Source organism: Rattus norvegicus, chromosome 8, assembly GCF_036323735.1.
Source record: "Rattus norvegicus strain BN/NHsdMcwi chromosome 8, GRCr8, whole genome shotgun sequence".
Taxonomy (NCBI): Eukaryota; Metazoa; Chordata; class Mammalia; order Rodentia; family Muridae; genus Rattus; species Rattus norvegicus.
In genome coordinates, this window is record NC_086026.1 from 116,626,235 (window position 1) to 116,644,706 (window position 18,472).

General features: G+C 38.0%; 1 protein-coding gene across 15 annotated transcripts in view; it reads right to left on the reverse strand.

Annotated features, from left to right (window-relative positions):
• Dock3 (dedicator of cyto-kinesis 3) overlaps positions 1-18,472 on the reverse strand; it is a 351,061-nt gene that overhangs the window by 195,077 nt on the left and 137,512 nt on the right. For all 15 annotated transcript variants that reach the window (XM_006243867.5, XM_006243865.5, XM_039081583.2 and 12 more), the window contains 2 exons: positions 14,155-14,303; positions 2,345-2,429 (listed from right to left, as the gene is read on the reverse strand). In XM_006243867.5, coding sequence (XP_006243929.1) covers positions 2,345-2,429; positions 14,155-14,303 — 234 coding nt within the window. The remainder of the gene's footprint in view (positions 1-2,344; positions 2,430-14,154; positions 14,304-18,472) is intronic.

The window sequence follows — 18,472 nt, forward strand, 5'->3', positions numbered from 1 at the left end:
TTTACATCACAATGTTGCTTTAAAAGAACTTATCATCCAGCATGTAAAAATATAATTGTGTAGATGAACCACATACACAATGGAATACTGCTCAGATATTAAGAACAAGATATTCTGAGTTTTGAAGACAAATGAATGGAACCAGAAAATATCATCCTGAGTGAGGTAACTCAGACTCAAAAGAACCCGTATGGTATGGTCTCACTAATAAGTGGATATTAGCCAAAAAAAAATTACAGAATACCCAGGATACAGTTCACAGAACTCAAAAAGGTCAACAAGCTGAAGGGCCCAAGTAAGGATGCTTCAGTCCCACTTGGGAGGAAGAAGAAGGGAGGGAGGAACAGGGGAGGGGAAGGGATGGGGATTTGGGGGATAGGGGACCATGATCTGGTATTGGGTTGGGAGAAAGGACTGAAGCCCTGGGGACCAGCAGAAAGAATGGAAACAGGCGACCTCAGGAGGAAGAAGGTTGGGAGGACCCTCCAGAATGTACCAGAGACCTGGGAAGTCAGAGACTCTCAGGACTCAAAGGGGGGACCTTAGATGAAATGACCTACAGTGGGGAGAGGGAACTTGTTGAACACACCTCCAGCAGAAAGACAGGGCATCAAGTGAGGGATGGGGTTGCTCTCCCACAGTCAAAGTTCTGACCCATAATTCTTCCTGTCTGGAAGAAATGCAGGGATGGAGATGGAGAGGAGCCTGAGGAAAAGAAGGTCCAGTGACTGGCCCAAAGTGGGATCGAGCTCAAGGGGATGCCCTGAGACCTGACACAATTGTCAAGGCTATGGAGAGCTCACAAAAAGGGACCTATCATGACTGCCCTCCAAAAGACCCAACAAGTAGCTGAAAGAGTCAGATGCAGATGTGTGCACCCAGCCAATGAACAGTAGCTGATGACCCCTCTGGTTGAACTAGGGAAAAGCTAGAGGAAACTGAGGAGGAGGGCAACCCTGTAGGAGGACTGGCAGATTCTATTAACTTTGACCCCCGAGATCTCTTAAACACTGGATCACCAACCAGGCAGATACACAAGCTGAGATGAGGCCTCCCACACTTATACAGCAGAGGACTCCTGGGTCTGGGTTGTCAGAGAAGATGCACCTAACCCTCAAGAGACTGGAGGCCCCAGGAAGTTTAGTGGTCTTGTGGGGTGGGTGGGGTGGGGACATCATCCTGGAGATGAGGGAAAGGAGGTATGGGATGTGGAAGAGTTGGAGGGTGGACTGGGAGGGGAATAAAACCTAGAGTGTAATATATATATTAATTAATGTGGTCACCAGTCAACCCAATAGATTTTTTTCTCATTAAAATGGTTACTTAGATACACTGATGTTTTACTTTATGCCCAAAATGTTATACACACTTAGTTACACACAATGTCATATTCCTATAGTTATTTAGATATTACACAGGAACACATGGTCTATTGCTAGAAGTGGTTAAATATGGTTAACTATGTTACAAACTACTAAATAATATACAGGAGGTTTAAGGCTTGTCTTTTTCATTGAGTGCCCCCATTTTAGTCTGAGTTTATAATTCAATCTCATAACTAGAAAAAATCACATTAATTAGAGTTCAATTTTACCTGTTCAATATATTTTTATAATAACCAACATACACCTAAGGATCAAGCAGATATTTATAGGCTTTCTCATTCACAGTGTTCATGCTGAGAATGGAAACCCTCATATGTTAAGATTACTTTAGCTCCCACCATTTTCTAGCACTATGAATATGGTGACTGAGAGCAAGACCCTGAATATGCTTCTTAACAACAGCTTGTCTCTAGAATTAGTATATTATTTCCAGAGCCAATCATTCTTTTGCCAATCACTATTTTAATTAACAAGTAGTTCTTTGAAACTTTAATCATCTTTTTTGTCATAGAAAACAAGACGGATATACAATGTTATTTACTGTAAGTGGCAGAAAGTCATTAAAGCAGAATTAACAGAGAAGTGATCACTAGAAAGTACAGTGTACTCAACATCTCTGTTTTCTATTTCCATTTGTAAAGTGTGACATCAAAGTATGACTAGCTGCTTCTTAAATTTGGGGACAGAAGCAAAGGGACAGTTTTTTTTTATTGATAAATCTTTTTTTTATTTATTTAATACTTAATAATAATTCTTTGGTTTCCGGGCAAACATCCCCCCCCTCCCCTTCCTTATGGGTGTTCCTCTCCCAACCCTCCCCCCATTGCCGCCCTCCCCCCAACAGTAAAGGGACAGTTTTTAAATGCTGCTTTAAAAATAATCACAATCTACAACATTATCATGGAAAACAACAGAGAAAAATGAAATGTAAAAACCCATCCCTTGTTACCATTTCTTACCATTTTATAAAGATCTGAGACGCTAATCTGGTCTGAATCCACTACTTCAAAGTCCTTCCGAGGCACCAAGTCCAGGCCCAAATGCCTAATAAAGACAAAGACCACTCTCAGAATTGCAAGTCCTCAGGTTTGCTCATCTCTCCATGCAACTGGAAACCTATGCCTGTTGTGACTCACGGTTCTGTAGACAGAGCTTTGGGCACTGCCCTAGAAAGGATATGCTTCTACCTAGCAATATCTGGCTGTGTTCACTTTGGGCACATAAATGAAGCAAGGAATTTTAAGATACAATTCTAGTTGCCAAGCAGTTCCCTTTGTAAATATGAAAATAAAACTTTCATTCAATATGTGTATAAGAGTACTTTATTTCATTAAAAATTCTTTTTGTTAGACAAATAATAAGCCATTTTTATTTTTCTATTTCTCCCACCATACTGGTATGTTCAAGGTTCATTTATACATTATTTTTATTAAAAGAGAAAAATCAACACATAAAAATCATGTCGCGGGGTTGGGGATTTAGCTCAGCGGTAGAGCGCTTGCCTAGCGAGCGCAAGGCCCTGGGTTCGGTCCCCAGCTCCGGAAAAAAAAAAAAAGAAAAAAAAATCATGTCTCAGCACCTAGTATGGTGACACACTTCTTTAATCTCAGCACTCAAAGGCAAAGGCAGGCAGACCTCAGTGAGTTTAAGCACAGTATGGGCTACAAAGCAGGTTCCAGGTCAGCCAGGCCTATACAAAGAGTATCTATCTCAACAAAAAACAAAACAAAACAAACAAAAAAACATGTCCTAGAAATGTGTTTTAGTTTAGGTGTATATTGTTTCTAATTTAATACTAACATTGATAAGTCCTGAACATGTATAAGCTGTGTATCTCTAACATCAGACAGAGGGTTAAGGAATGCTATTATTCAAGCAACACAATTTAGAAAATACAGTATCATTTTGGGCAGGAAAAAAAAGTGATGATAATTTTCAGTTGATTGTGTGATAGCATTAAGCAACGGGAAGAACTCCAGACATGATTAATATTCAATAAATGTTAACCTCCTTCCCATAGTCTACAATACTACCTATAAACATGAAGATCAGTAAAGTCACAGGGTACTGGGCTTATGGAATAGATTGTTACAACAGACTGGGGGAGATCATATATGAATTCTTTTCTAAAGAATAGAGTTATACTTATCAGAGTTTCAGAGGTGGTCTATGATCACCTGACCTCAAGTAAGGTCATGAACATCTATGTCTAGCAAAAGTATTCCATGGGATGTTTAAGAACAAAACTACCACCTTATTTAACTAAACTATGAACTTTTTCATCACACACCAGCAAAATTAATGGTGTTAGCTCTTTCGGTACACAAAGTCCTATTCATTTCAAATAAAGTGAGCTGTGAAAAGAAAAAAAAAGGTTTCCCTATAGTTTACAGCCTTGTGCTAAGTGGTGTGTGTGTTGTTTGTTTGTTTTGTCAACTTGACACAAGCTAGAGTCATTTAGGAAGATGACTTCAATTGAGAAAATGTCTCCATCAAATTTGCCTGTGAGCTGGTCTGTTGGACATTTTCTTAATTAGAACTGATGTGGGAGAGTCAACCCACTGTAGGTGGTGCCCCTCCTAGACAGGTGGTTCTGGGTTTTATAGCAAAGCAGGCTCAGCAAGCCATGAAAGCAAGCCAGTACGCAGTGTTTTTGCACGATCTCAGCTTTACTTCCTGCCCTGCTTTAATTTCTATCCCTACTCCTCTTTAAGATGAACTATATGCTGTAAAACAAAATAAACACTGTCCTACCGAAGTTGCTTTTGGTCTTGTGGTATTTATCATGGCATCAGAAAGCAAAGACAAGGCTACCTGATCTGAAACTATCAAATTATAAAATAAAAATGGAAAATCAAAACTATATGACAAAGATAGAGGCCAGCATATTAACATTACATTAAAAGCAAGCATTAACAGTAAGACAGTTACTATAATTAAGAATGAAAAGAACATCAATATTTATCTTAGAAAACTAGAGTTATAAAATTACCTTTTAAAATATTTTCCAAGTCTTTATAAGCCATACCATTTAAACTTTCTAAACAAAAGTCCCATACATAAAAGTATGTCTTACAAATCCTAGTACTCACTGAGGCAAGAGGATAATGGGCTGCAGGCCAGCCTCAGTTCCATGATACCATCTGTATCCACGGAGGGGGAAGAACAAATGGAAGGGGAAGCATAGGTGGGAGGAACAAAACGCTTCATACATATTCTTGAGCTGCTGGAAGTTAGCCAGGACATAGCATAGATTTTAAGCCTTTCTTAAGCTGGAATGGATAACTAAATGTTCTGTTTAACTGGTAAAGTGTTGGACTGGGTGTTATATATTTTATGCTTTTAATTACAAAATGATAAAAGTTGTACTCGCTTATATATGAGAGAAAAGTATTTTTTTTAATTAGACAAAAAGAATGAAGTGTGGGATGATCATACAGGTGAGGCGGATACAGGATGGAACAAGGCCTGTCATTGGACGAGAAGGAAGGATGGGCGGGAGAAAAGTTTGAGGGACGGGGAGGAGACTGGGACGGAAAGGATGAGAGAGGATGTTAAAGATTCCATGCTGTACCTTTACAGGTTATTATGAATGTGTACAGGGCTTTGTATGTTTAGGTGGGCAATTATATCTTATCAATTGGATCAAATGTTACTGTGTTGTGTGTTCTTGTGCAGATTTAAGTGGCAGCTAGTCTGGGCCGCTACAGAGTTGGGATGTGTATTTCTGGCATGGAAACCTGCCTTGGAAACTGGATGGGTAGAGAGATTGCTGCTAGGCTCAGAGAGAAGCCATCGGCAGTGTGTTATGGGATGGAGCAGAGCAGGGTCAGAGGCTTTGCTGACTGAGATGAAGATGTCTACCAGACACCTTGGGGCACTGTGGTGTTGGACCTAAAGCAGGAAAAAAGACTGATTTTTTTATATAATTATACAACAACAATGTGCAGCTGTCTCTTGATTTCCTACAGAGATTAGTACTAGGTGCCCTCAAGAATACCAAATCCAAGGATGGTCAAGCCCCTTACATAAAACAGCATACAATTTGCATTTAATTTACACAACCTTTCCGTATACTTTGTCATCTCTACATCTCTTGTAATATGCTACAATCTACATGCTATATAAATAGTTGTACTGCATTGTTTAGGAAACACTAAAATAAATATAATCTAAGAAAAAAATTTGCATTTATGGACAGCTTACTCCATGGATATGAAACCTGACATACAAAGGGCCAAATGTATATGGAATAGCCTAATTATAAAAATTAACAAAAAAGAAACTAAGCAAATAACTCAATGAAAATGGATACTTTAGGTACAAAAACTTAAAATCGCCACTAGTATATAAGTAAGTGGGGCAGGCAATGAATGGCTATTATGCAACATTCGTAATTGCTGGCCTGAGGCCTTCGCTTGCTGTCCACTCAGCCACATAATCATACACCATCCCACCTAAACTAAACAAAAACTTCTGAAGTTCTTTTCTATTACATCATACTAGCAGTATTGGATAGAGGGAACATGTCGATTTTGAATCAAGCAAATGTTATTTGTCACACTTCCCCTTTAAGAACAGTGCTTTCCTGTTCTTAGCAGTAGCCAGAATCAAGTGCCTTTTCAGGACATCAATTTCATTATCTTAAGAAATAGAGAATAATTAAGGACTTAGTAAACAATCAAAAGCTGAATTACAGCTCTTATGATCATTGTTTAAAATAAAAGCCTTATTTCATTTTTAAGTAAGCATATGCACACATTGTCTGCTTGGAAGATACATGCATGTTAGAGTAGGTGCTTGGAGAGGCCAAAAGGGAGTGTCAGCTCCTCTGGAGCTGGAGTTACAGGTGGCTGTGAGCATTCTTGACTGTTGATCCACCTCTCTGGCTCTATTATGATGATTTATTATGTCAATTCAAAAAGAAAAGTTTGCAAAAGTTAAACTAGTAACTATTCTCATTTGAAGAAGGCAAAGCTACTGCATATGGAAATGTAATTATTATATGTTTCCTGCGAGTCTCATCCTGAAAAAGAGGTTTCTGGCTATTTACTCCTATAAATTACTTCACAAACTGTGAACTGAAATGTACAGTCAAGATGATCTCTTTCTATCTTTATTCAAAGGGAGGGAGCAGTACGGCAGAATAACAAGAAGGGAACCAATGTCAGATCACATGGTTTGTACCTCAATTTTTCCAGTAATCCATATTGACTGATATATTCTCATGGCTATTTTGGGGACTGATGCCTATAAACACTCACCAGTGTCTGGCAGCGTGAATAGCTACTGAAATATAACTACTCCTACTATGTGTAACATCATCAAGCCCTTCCAGCTCTCCTCTTTGCTACCCACCCTCTTTCTGCAATAGACTTAATAAGCTATTTGGGCTCACAACATTTGTTCCCCCATTCTTCAGCCTCCCAAGTAATTACAGTTACAGGCTTGCACCATGAAATCGAGGTAGACACATTTTTTTGTTTTGTTTTGTTTTGTTTTTTAAAGTAAGAAAAATGAAGGTTTGGAGAGATTAAAAGTACCCTTTTGAGGAAGAGAGCTGATAGTTTCTCAATTATGGTCTATCTTGATTTAAAAGTGCAGTATTTCCATTATATTTATTAGCTTTTTAGTGATAATTGTCTAAATACTAATGGCTACTGTTAGCATTTTGTCTAAACTCTACCTCACAGTTACCTGGCAACAGCCAGGTGGGCCTAACTCACTATAAAAGAGGCTGCCTGCCCCCTCCTCTCTCTCTTGCTCTCTTGCCTTCTTGCAAGAATTTTGGTATTGACCACACAAAATCAAAACTCATAAACAGAATAATAACAGCTATTGAGGACATAGCCTCAAACCCCAGAAGAACCTAAGTAGTCTGCTGGTTTCATATGTCTTGAGAGAAAAACAACAACAACAACAACAAAAACAAAAACAAGAAACCCACACCTCTATCCAGGAATCCTAGCTTATAAATTTATTCAGAAGAAAATCATTCAATGACACCTTTTGCATATTATAAAACTGTAGAGAGGTTTTGGGGCCACATCTAGAAATTTGGCAAAATTTGACATTGGGCCCAGACAAGGAAGTAGGCTCAGAAAAGAGTATTTACATTGGGTTAATACAAAACTCAAGGAAATCACAGCTGAGGAATGTATGGCATTCCTTTCATCTTGGTCATCCTGAAAAGCCCCTAGAAACTGTGAGCCTGGGCTATGTTTATTGCCTGGTTGGATTACTTTGTCTTTGATCTAAGAACTGACCCTATTTTCTGCAAGTACCTAGAATGGTACAAAAGCTGACTGGAGAAAAATAAACCCGCTTCAGGCTCAGCACTGGCTGGAGTCATGTTATAATGATGTCTAATTGTCTTTTTCTTTTCAATCCTGACTCCCTTGCTTGAGACCCTGTTGACTGAGATGGCTTGGTCATAAACCAAACTTACTGCTTATGATATTTTTATTGTAAAATGAAATTTTTAAATGAATAATTTATAAGTTTATAATTCAAATTATTTTATTTGTGTGTCAGACAAAGTCTCACAATGTAGCTTAGCCTGGCCTTGAATTTATAATTATTCTTAACACTCAGCATCCTGAGTGTTAGGCTTGTATGTGCCTGCCACTCTACCCAATCTTTTGTTCTTTCTTAATCTCACTTTCTATTTATAATTTTTCTCCTCCCTTTTCTTTTCGACTTCCACTATCGATACCATTTTACAACAAAATATACAGAAAATTTTTAATTCAACAAAAGTTTTTTAATACTTGCATATTATTGAAATCTGCGCTTTCTACCTATACAACCTAACACATAAAATTCTATAACTTTTTAAAAGAGTACATGTCACTTCAGCACAATTAGGGTTTTCATGCCATTCTGGTTGTTCATAAGCATCATAACTGGATAGGTCTGTTGGTTGCCTCCCTCCTTTGGAAAAGATCATGGCACCTGCCATCATGACTTCTCTTTGTAAGAGACTGGGACTATTACAGAAAACCACAACCAATCAAAACGCAGAGTTGTGGAGCCCATTCCCAATTGATACATCAATAAAAACCAAACAACAACAACAAACAAAAATAGAAAAACCCCAACAACAACAACAAAAATTCTCAGCAAACGAGGAGGAATAAGAATTCTAAGAGCCAGAGGAGCAGGAAGTTTGCTGTGAGATTGTTTTCTAGTAATCTCAAAAGTTATACCCATAAAGTATGACCAACATGACTGCTAAACCATGACTTAAGCAAGGCAACAATAGACATGCTGAAGTGCTAAAGTACCTGAGGGACAAGGCCCAACTCTAGACCAAGAAATAAAGACAACAACAGAAAGCTGAGAGTAGGAGAAATAGTCTTCTCCAGGGAAGGCCATAGTAATACGTTAGGTAACAACAAGTGGGCAGCCCTAAAAACATACACAGAAGTATAATCATACAGACTGAGCAAGTTGTATTTAGGAATATATATGTATATTAGCGTACATACATATGAAACAACAATTAATTAAAAAAGAGTCCATAAAGGGGTTGGGGATTTAGCTCAGTGGTAAGGCGCTTGCCTAGCAAGCACAAGGTCCTGGGTTCCGTCCCCAGCTCGGGGGGGGGGGGGGGGGGTGGTGTTGGGGATTTAGCTCAGAGGTAGAGCGCTTGCCTAGCAATCGCAAGGCCCTGGGTTCGGTCCCCAGCTCCGAGGGAAAAAAAAAAAAGAGTCCATGAATTTGAAAGGAATATATCTGAGGGTTTTGGGGGAAGAAAGAAAAGAAATGATATAATATATTATAATCTCACAAAAATAAAAAAAGAAATAAAAATATTTCTCCTTTTGAGTATTTTTATACAGCAAAAATCAGTTTACTCATGCCAATTCTGGATTGGGACAATTTAATTTACCTATCCTATATTTACTATAAGTGATGAAATTAGAGGTTGTTGAAAGTATCCATGGAAGGTATTAAGAATTAATAAATTAAAATTAATTTCTAGGTATACTATGTTTTAGCTCCTTGTACTGGATATAATTATTGGACTTACTTTAGAAGACAGAATGAATAGTTCACTCATCTCTGCCCCCTCCCCTGATATCTGATCCTGTTCCCCTTTTTCTTCCCCTTCTCTTCTCCCACCCAGGCCCATCCCTCCCTTGGCCTCCCATAATTATTTTCTTCACCCTTCTAAGTGGGATTGAAGCATCCTCACTTGGGCCTTCCTTCTTATTAACTGTATTGAGTTCTGTGGATTGTGTCCTGGGTATTCTGTACTTTTTTGTCTAATATCCACTTATTAGTGAGTACAGACCATACATGTCCTTTTGGGTCAGAGTGACCTCACTCAGGATCATATTTCCTAGTTCCATCCATTTGTCTTAAAACCTTTGTATATTAGCCCTCTGTCCAACATAGACTTAGTGAAGATTTTTTTTCCCCAATCTGTCCATTGCTGGTTTGTCCTACTGATGGTGTCTTTTGTTTTACAGAAGCTTTTCAGTTTTATGAGGTCCCATTTGTGAATTTGTTGATCTTAGAGCCTGAACCATTGGTGTTCTGTTCAGAAAATTTCCCCCTGTGCCAATGAATTAGAGGTTCTTTCCCACTTTCTTTTCTATTAAATTCAGTATATCTGGTTTTATGTTGAGGTCCTTGATCCACTTGAACTTGAGCACTATAAAAGTGCAAGGTGATAAATATGGATCTATTTTCATTTTCCTACATACAGACCACCAGTTAGACTAGCACCATTTATTGAAGACGCTTTCCTTTTTCTACTGTATGTTTTTTGGTTTCTATGTCAAAAAATCAAGTGTTCAAATGTGTATAGGTTTATTTCTGGGTCTTCAATTCTATTCCATGATTGGCCTTGTCTGCCTCTGTACCAATATCATGCTGTTGTTAGTATTGCTTTATACTACAGCTAGAGGTAAGGGATGGTATTCCCCTGAAAGATATTCACTTATTTTAAATTAAAAAAAACATGAGTGAGAAGGGAGGGAAGGAAAGGAGTAGAGGCAATACTTTGAGAAAAATAAAGCAAAAACAGCATCTGAACTACAAATACTGATGACAAGTAGGGGAGTTATATCTCACACAAACAGGTACAGTTCTCTAAAAGTTGGGTTTTAGGATCCATCCTAGGCACAATGCCAGTCCCAGCACTCACCACCCAACAGTGCTTCTTGGTGATAGTTCCCTCACTAGCTAAGTCTTGGAAGGTCAAGGGAGCATTTCACTATAGTAGGACCAATGGGTCCTTGTACTTACCACAATGCTGTAATTAAATATACTATTAAAAGCTAAGGGGGTTGGGGATTTGGCTCAGTGGTAGAGCGCTTGCTTAGCAAGCGCAAGGCCCTGGGTTCGGTCCCCAGCTCCGAGAAAAAAAAAAAAAAAGCTAAGATTATTTATGAAGTTGATTCTGAAAAAGCAAACTATATGTCAAAGCTTATAGAAAAGGCATAAAAGATTAGCATATGACTAATAATTATATTAAATAAAACACTAAAATGTGTTCATCAAATATTGACAATAGATCTATCTACGTGCCAATATATGCTACATGTCAATACTTTCTGGCACTTATAAAAAATGTGGAAATATTCCGGTATATGTAAGAATGATGAAAATGGTTTTCCAAACTCAGCTTTGGTGTGGAATAATCGCTTTTACATAACTTATGGAGCACAGTATCTTTACAATAAATCATCTCTTATTTTGAAATATGAAGGAAAAAAAGAAGTTCAAGTATCAGAACAGTTCTATTGGTTTAGAAGAAATGCTTTGCCTTTGATGTTTGCTTAAATAGAAAAAACAAAGCCAATGAAATGCCTAGTGACATTCTGCAGTACTCACAGATTGGTACCAAGCACAATTGTCATCAAAGAGGCTTTCTCCAGGAGCTGATGGGAGCAGAGGCAGACAATCACAGCCAAATATTAAGCATGCCTTGGAAAACCCAGCAGAAGAGGGGGATCAAAGATTATAGGAGCCAGAGGGGTCAAGGAAACCACAAGAACACAGACAGCCTTTGGAATCAACTAAGCAGGACTTACACGGGCTCAGAGACTGAGGTGACAAACAGGGACAGTGTATGAGTCTGCTTTAGATCCTCTGCATACATGTTGTGGATTTTAGGTTGGGTTTTGTGGGACTCCTAGCAATGGGAATAGCAGGGGTGTGTCCCTGATTCTTTTCCTACTCTTGGGACCCTTTTCTTCCTACTGGGTTATCTCACCCAGCCTTGATACGAGGGTTTGTGCCTAGTTTTATTGCATCTTGTTATGCCATATTTGGCTGACATCACTGGAAGGCCTGCTCTTTGGAAAAGGAGGAGTGGATCTGGAAGAGAGGGTAAGTATAGGGAATATAGAAGGGAGGAGTGGAAGGAGAAGAGACTGTGGTCAGAATGTATTATATAAGAAAAGAATAAATAAAAAGAGAAAAAACAGTAACAAAAAAATAGAGACAGACCTACAAAATTTTTGTTTGGGTTTCAAACTTTACAGTAAAATGTTAACTGATATTTCAAAATCATTTATCTTCTTTATTAAGTGGTTTTATGGTAGCTGTTAAGTTCCAAAATGATGAATTGTATAACTATTAGTGGCATTCATTATTTTAACTGTATAGTGATCCCTTTCTATCTGGAAGCTGCTTATTTTGGGCTTTGGGACTTCTGTTTCTTTATAAACACTACCTCATTGTCTTTGCTCTTCTTCTGGAAGTTAGATTTATCTTGAACCTCCTCAGTAATGATTCTCTATCCAGTAAATTATTTTCCATCTCTTTGTTTTATTTTCAAGGAAATTACATAAAATCTTTGAGTGTTTTATTTTAGAAATCATATTCTTCCTTCTTTCTTTATTGACTCTAGCCCTACATAATGAGCCTTCTGATTCTCTTTGTAGATACTGGAAGAATTTGCTTTGTTCTTAAAGTTTTTAGTGAACTTCCATTTCTCTCAAAGGATAAGTCATTTCCCTTGGGCACAGATATTTTTTTTAATCTTGGTCTCCCTCTTCCCTGAGAAATAATTTATTTAAATATCAGTGAAATTTGCTTGTTCATTTATATGTGAAATGCACTAAAAATTGTAGAGAGTTTTGTGCATAAATAGATGACTGGCAAGCTTTCCTTCCTGGGCATTACATGACACCAAATACATGAGGCCCTAATTCTCCCTCCAGTCGCCCAGTTTCCTTGAGGCTGTTAGTTTCTAATACAAAGGAAAAACAACTAGCTATTAATTCTTTTCAAGGGATGATTATTCTTCATACAGACTTTAAAACCATCACCATAATCTTTCAGGGTCCCTCTCAGATCACCTGATTCTAGGACCCTCAGAGCAGACTGGCTCCAACATCAGCTGAGGTTCTCTCTGCCTACATTAGCTTCTTCTGCCAGTAACTTATTTCCTACCTTTCAGAAATAGATACACATCTCTTTTTTAAAAAGACTTATTTATTTATTTCATGTATATGGATACACTGTCCCTATCTTCAGACACACTAGAAGAGGGCATTGGATCCCACTACAGACAGTTGTGAGCCACCATGTTGATGCTGGAAATTGAACTCAGGTCCTCTGGAAGAGCAGTCAGAGCTCTTAACCACTGAGCCATCTCTCCAGCCCAGATTCATATATCTTATTTACTGGTTTCTTTTCTATCATTCCAAAATGCTTTATCTGGAAGACGTGAATGTAAGTATTTAATTATTTTTACATAAGCATGTATGTCTAAAGTAGGAAACAACTGGTTGTTTCAAAATTCAGTGGACATAAACAATTATTAAATTTATGAAGAAATACAACTTTAACCTATATTAATTTATAATGACCAAGCCTCAAACTTTTATTTTTAAACATTTATTTTTATTTTCTGTTTTGTCTGCATGTATGTCTTTGCACCATGTGCATGCATGGTGCCACAGAAGCCATAAGTGAGCAGCAGATCCCCTAGAACTGAGGTTGTAGACAACTGTGAGCTGCCATGTTGGGTGCTCCATTGAACCCCTGCCCTCTGAAAGAGCAGCCTGTGCTTTTAACCACTGAACTATCTTTCTAGCTCTCAAATTTTAAGGGCATAGAAAATCATCACTCCACTGTACAAATGTATCTGAATGACAAATGAGTTAAAGAATATTCTAAAGTATAAATCCTCATTTATAGGTTATACTTACTCAGATTCACTGTATGGGTAAAAAATGTATAAAGAACTCTAATTCTCTCTCTCTCTCTCTCTCTCTCTCTCTCTCTCACACACACACACACACACACACACACACACATACATGTTTATTTGTTGTGTGTGTAGGCATGCAGATGCCCATGCAGAAGTCAAAGAACTTGTAGTAATCAGTTTCTCTTTCACCTTGTAAAATCTGGAGATCAAACTCAGTTGTAAAGGTTCAGTGGCAAGTACCATTATCTGCTGAGCCATCTTCCCTGTACAGACTTCCCTTTTTTCTAAAGCACCACAAAATCTTTTTAAGCATACTGTAATTAGTGAGGTTTAAAACAAAGGAATCTGATCTCCTGGAATACAGCTCAGTGGATAACCCAGTACAATTCCTTAATTCTTTCTAGAAATAAAAACACAGGCTAAAACAACTTCAGACTAGAACCACTGATAACTAGAAAAAAATGATACCTAGCAAAACTATATGGAGGATATATTATCTTTTAATCATTAAAGAGAAGCTTAGATGGAGTTCAAATTCTATGAGGACTGAGTTACAAAGGAACTAAGAGGTGCCCAAGTAATAGTCATACTTACTCATTGCCCCAGTCCAGGCGCACGGTGATGTGCCGCTTAACCTCCCGCACCTGATCCTGTGTCAGGTGACCAGACAGGAGCTGCCTTCGCAGGTCAATAAGTTCATTCATCACATGGCGTAGTTTGTAGAAAAGATCTACTTTGTGTTTCTGAAAGGTATTTTGGTGTGGGTGAAATATAAAAGGGATATGGAAAGGGAATGAAAAGAGAAAGAAAAATAGTTAAAACTATGGAAAGTGCTCATTTCCCTGAACTGTAAAGGCAATATAAGAAGGAGAATACTTAGAAACAAAAATGCACTTACTACTTTCTAAAGCCTTGTACACAGTGATATCTAAAAAGGCAATATAACTAGTCTGCATCATTGAGAAAGCAGCCCTTGACCCAATCCTGGACCACTCATCTCAAGTAAATCAAAGTTATTAAGCTTAATCAGAAAAGCAACTTACACAGGAGCCCAAAACTGATTTCACAGCGGAAGTAATAATGCCCCTGACAGCAAAGACTTCAACCATCTGGCAACATCTCCAATTTCATCAGGAGGGATAGTCAAGTTAAAAGAAGGAGGGAAGGGAATTAACTGCCCTATTTTGAAGCAACGAAGGTTTCATATAAAGCCAGTCTCTGGAGTGAGATTTCTTTCTTGGTTTCTAGGCCTCATCTAGGTTTCTAATTAGCTTCTTTTAAACAGTGTGTGTCCCTAGAGTGGGAGGTTTCTCCTCCTTTCAGCTTAATAAAGATCCTTACCATTACAAAAGTTAAGTAGAAACATCATAATGAACTTAATTAAGGGCATTATAGTGTTTATTACCTTGCAAGTAAAAAACAAAACACAAAAAACTAAGTACTCAGTTGATGCTTCAAAAATTGTTCTTAAGAGTACAAATTTAAGATCTGGAGTATTATTTCAGAGAAGCAAAATCTTGACTTTTGAATACTTAGGATTCTGTTTCTTGGAGAAGGAAACATGATTTTATATGATTATTGAAGAAACTGGAGTATAACCAATCTATAAAGAATGCTTTAGTAATCAATCAGCACATACTACAGACGCAGTTTTCCCAAGTACTTTGTTCCATAAGCTTCAATCCATGGGCTGAAAGGGACAACTGTATTGCCACAGAGAGGAAAGATCCCTAATACAGGAGATGACACAGAGAGTTGGAAATTTAATGAAATGACTATTCACAGAAAAGGGAAAGATCATCAGCTGAGAGTGATACAAAGTAATGCTGAAGTTTTAGAAAACATGAACCAGTTTTCCAGGGAATGCTGGCTTGAATTAAAGGATCAAAGATAGTTTCAGATTCAAGGTAGCTCTGAGATTTATGAACGATAATTAAAAGTAAGGTTCGTTTTTTAGGCCAAGTGTGAGGAAGCATGCTGATATCAGTGCATCGTGTGTGTGTGTGTGTGTGTGTGTGTGTGTGTGTGTGTGTGTGTGTGTGTGTGTGTATGCTGTGATTTATTCTTTTTAAAGATGTGTTTATTTTTTTTATTTAATGTGTATTGATGTTTTGCCTAAATGTATGTCTGTGTACCACATCGAAGCCTGGTGCACACAGATGACTCAAGAGGGCACTGGATATCCCTGAAACTGGAGTTACACACAGTTGTAATCTGCCACACTAGTGCTGTGAATCGAACCTAAGGCTTCTGGAAAAGCACTCAGAGCCTTTTATTGCTGAGCCATCTCTGTAGCCCATGTGCTACAATTTCAATGTTTGTATAACACCAAATTTATATATCAAAATCCTAACCCTTAAGGCAATGGTATTAGAAGGCAGTACCTTTGGAGAGATGATTAAAGTCATGAAGGCAGAGCAAAAATAGCATTAGTATCCTTGTAGAGGCCTAGTGCATGGAGTTTGCTCTACTACTACACAACTTGAGGATGGAGTGAAAAGGTGTCAGTTATGTGGAAATGAGCTCTCCCATGACAAGAACTCTGTGTCTTCATCTAAGACTTCCCAAACTCCAGAACCATGGGAAATAAACTTCTGTTATTTACAGCTAATAGAATTTTTATATAGCAGTCTTAATAAACTAAGTATATGAGTAGTATATATGTGTATAATTGTATACATATGGGTATACACATCTATAATCATAAACACATGTAATATACATACAAATATGCATAATGTCTATGCAAGAATATACTGGTATAGCCTTTAAAGAATTATAAACATGGGTTGGGGAGATGGCTCAGCGGTTAAGAGCCCTGACTGTTCTTCCAGAGGTCCTGAGTTCATTTCACAGCAATCACATGGTGGCTCACAACCATCTGTGATGGGACCCGATGCCCTCTTCTGGTGTGTCTGAAGACAGGGACAGTATACTCATATAAATATAATAAAACTTTTTAAAAAAGAATTATAAACACTATGTTTTTTAATAAGGACTTTTTATAAAATTTTATAAAATTTCCAGAAATGATAATAGCTCCCTTGCCCTGTTCTTCTATTGCAATATAACACTAACAGTTCAGAGGGAAAGACAGTGGGTTTTCTCTGTGAATCTAGGCAGGTCCTGAGACCACTCTGAGCAATAGAACATGGAAGAAGTGAACTAAGTCAGCTGTGAGCCCCAATTTAGCCTACTTTTTACTGTCTCCTAGCATGCATGAATAAATGAATGAACAAAGTAGTCAGTCTTTTAAAAGCACAAGCCACAAGTTGAAGCCACAAGGTGAAGACATCCTAATAACTAGTTCTTAGTACCATATACCTAGCCTTGCCAAATCCACCCTACAACTACCTGACTGCAACAAAAGGAGAAACCATAAGAGAAAACTGCCCAACTGAACTACTGAAACAATTAATAGTTGTTTACAACGTCTAGGCTGTTCGTGGTTTGTTATATAGGTAACTGGACTATAACTGCTATACCTTTTTATCTAGTAGAAAATCCATTCTCATTTAACTATGCAAAGGTGGAAAAACTTGCTCTAGTCTTTTGTTTAAAAATAGAGTAAGAATGAAATGCATCATATAATTAGAAAGCAGCATTATTAACGCAATTGACATGGTGTCAATTTCTTTCCAATCCTCTATACTCAACTCAGTAGTATCCTCTAAGCCCTGGTCCTCTGTGCAGGTGCTCTGCTAGATTGCTTTCACCTGTAACATCCTTCTGAAAATCTTACCTTACCTGTTATCATTGAAACTCATTCTTTGAATTCAAGATAAGAACCTAAAGCCACTGACTTAGTGGGCATTCTATGTAGTCAGAGCTTCAACACTCTACTTAACTAAGCTGGCCCTTAACTATATGCGCCAGAAGTAAAGAAATGAGCTCCCATACTGGAATAACTGGATGTGTAGTCAACATAACCAACAAGAAAATAAAACAAAAATTAAAAAAGCAGATACAATGATGGACACTTGTCAAATTTCACAATACTGAGGACAAAGTGATGATCCATAGCATTGCTCAGGGAGACAACATGCAACTACGAAGAACTACAGACTGACACAGACGGACAGACAGCAGCTCTGGAAGATGAAAAATGCTGAGGTCTTGCACAGTTCTGTAGGGTCTACTTCTGTTGTTGTTGTTGTTGCTGTTGTTGTGTCTGTGTGAAAGTCTCACTGAATGCTAGATCCTGAATGAACTCAAACTCTTAATCCTCCTGCCTCAACCTTCTGAGTGCTGGCTTGTACAAGTAGATATATCCACACCTAGCAAAAATTCATATCTTATTTGTAACAATTCTATATCCATCAAAACTATCAGTCACAGCTAAGGGCAGGCTAATACATTTAAAATTAAGAAATGTTAGTTTTTGCAAAGCTTCTGTAAGGCAAAGGACACTGTGGTTAGGACAAAACAGCAACCAACAGATTGGGAAAAGAACTTTACCAATCCTACAACAGATAGAGGGCTTATATGCAAAATATACGAAGAACTCAAGAGGTTAGACCACAGGGAGACAAAAAACCCTATTAAAAAGTGGGGTTCAGAGCTAAACAAAGAATTCTCAGCCGAGGAATGCCGAATGGCTGAGAAACACCTAAAGAAATGTTCAACATCTTTAGTCATAAAGGAAATGCAAATCAAAACAACCCTGAGATTTCACCTCACACCAGTGAGAATGGCTAAGATCAAAAACTCAGGTGACAGCAAATGCTGGCGAGGATGTGGAGAAAGAGGAACACTCCTCCATTGTTGGTGGGATTGCAGACTGGTACAACCATGCTGGAAATCAGTTTGGAGGTTCCTCAGAAAATTGGACATTGAACTACCTGAGGACCCAGCTATACCTCTCTTAGGTATATACCCAAAAGATGCCCAAACATATAACAAAGACACGTGC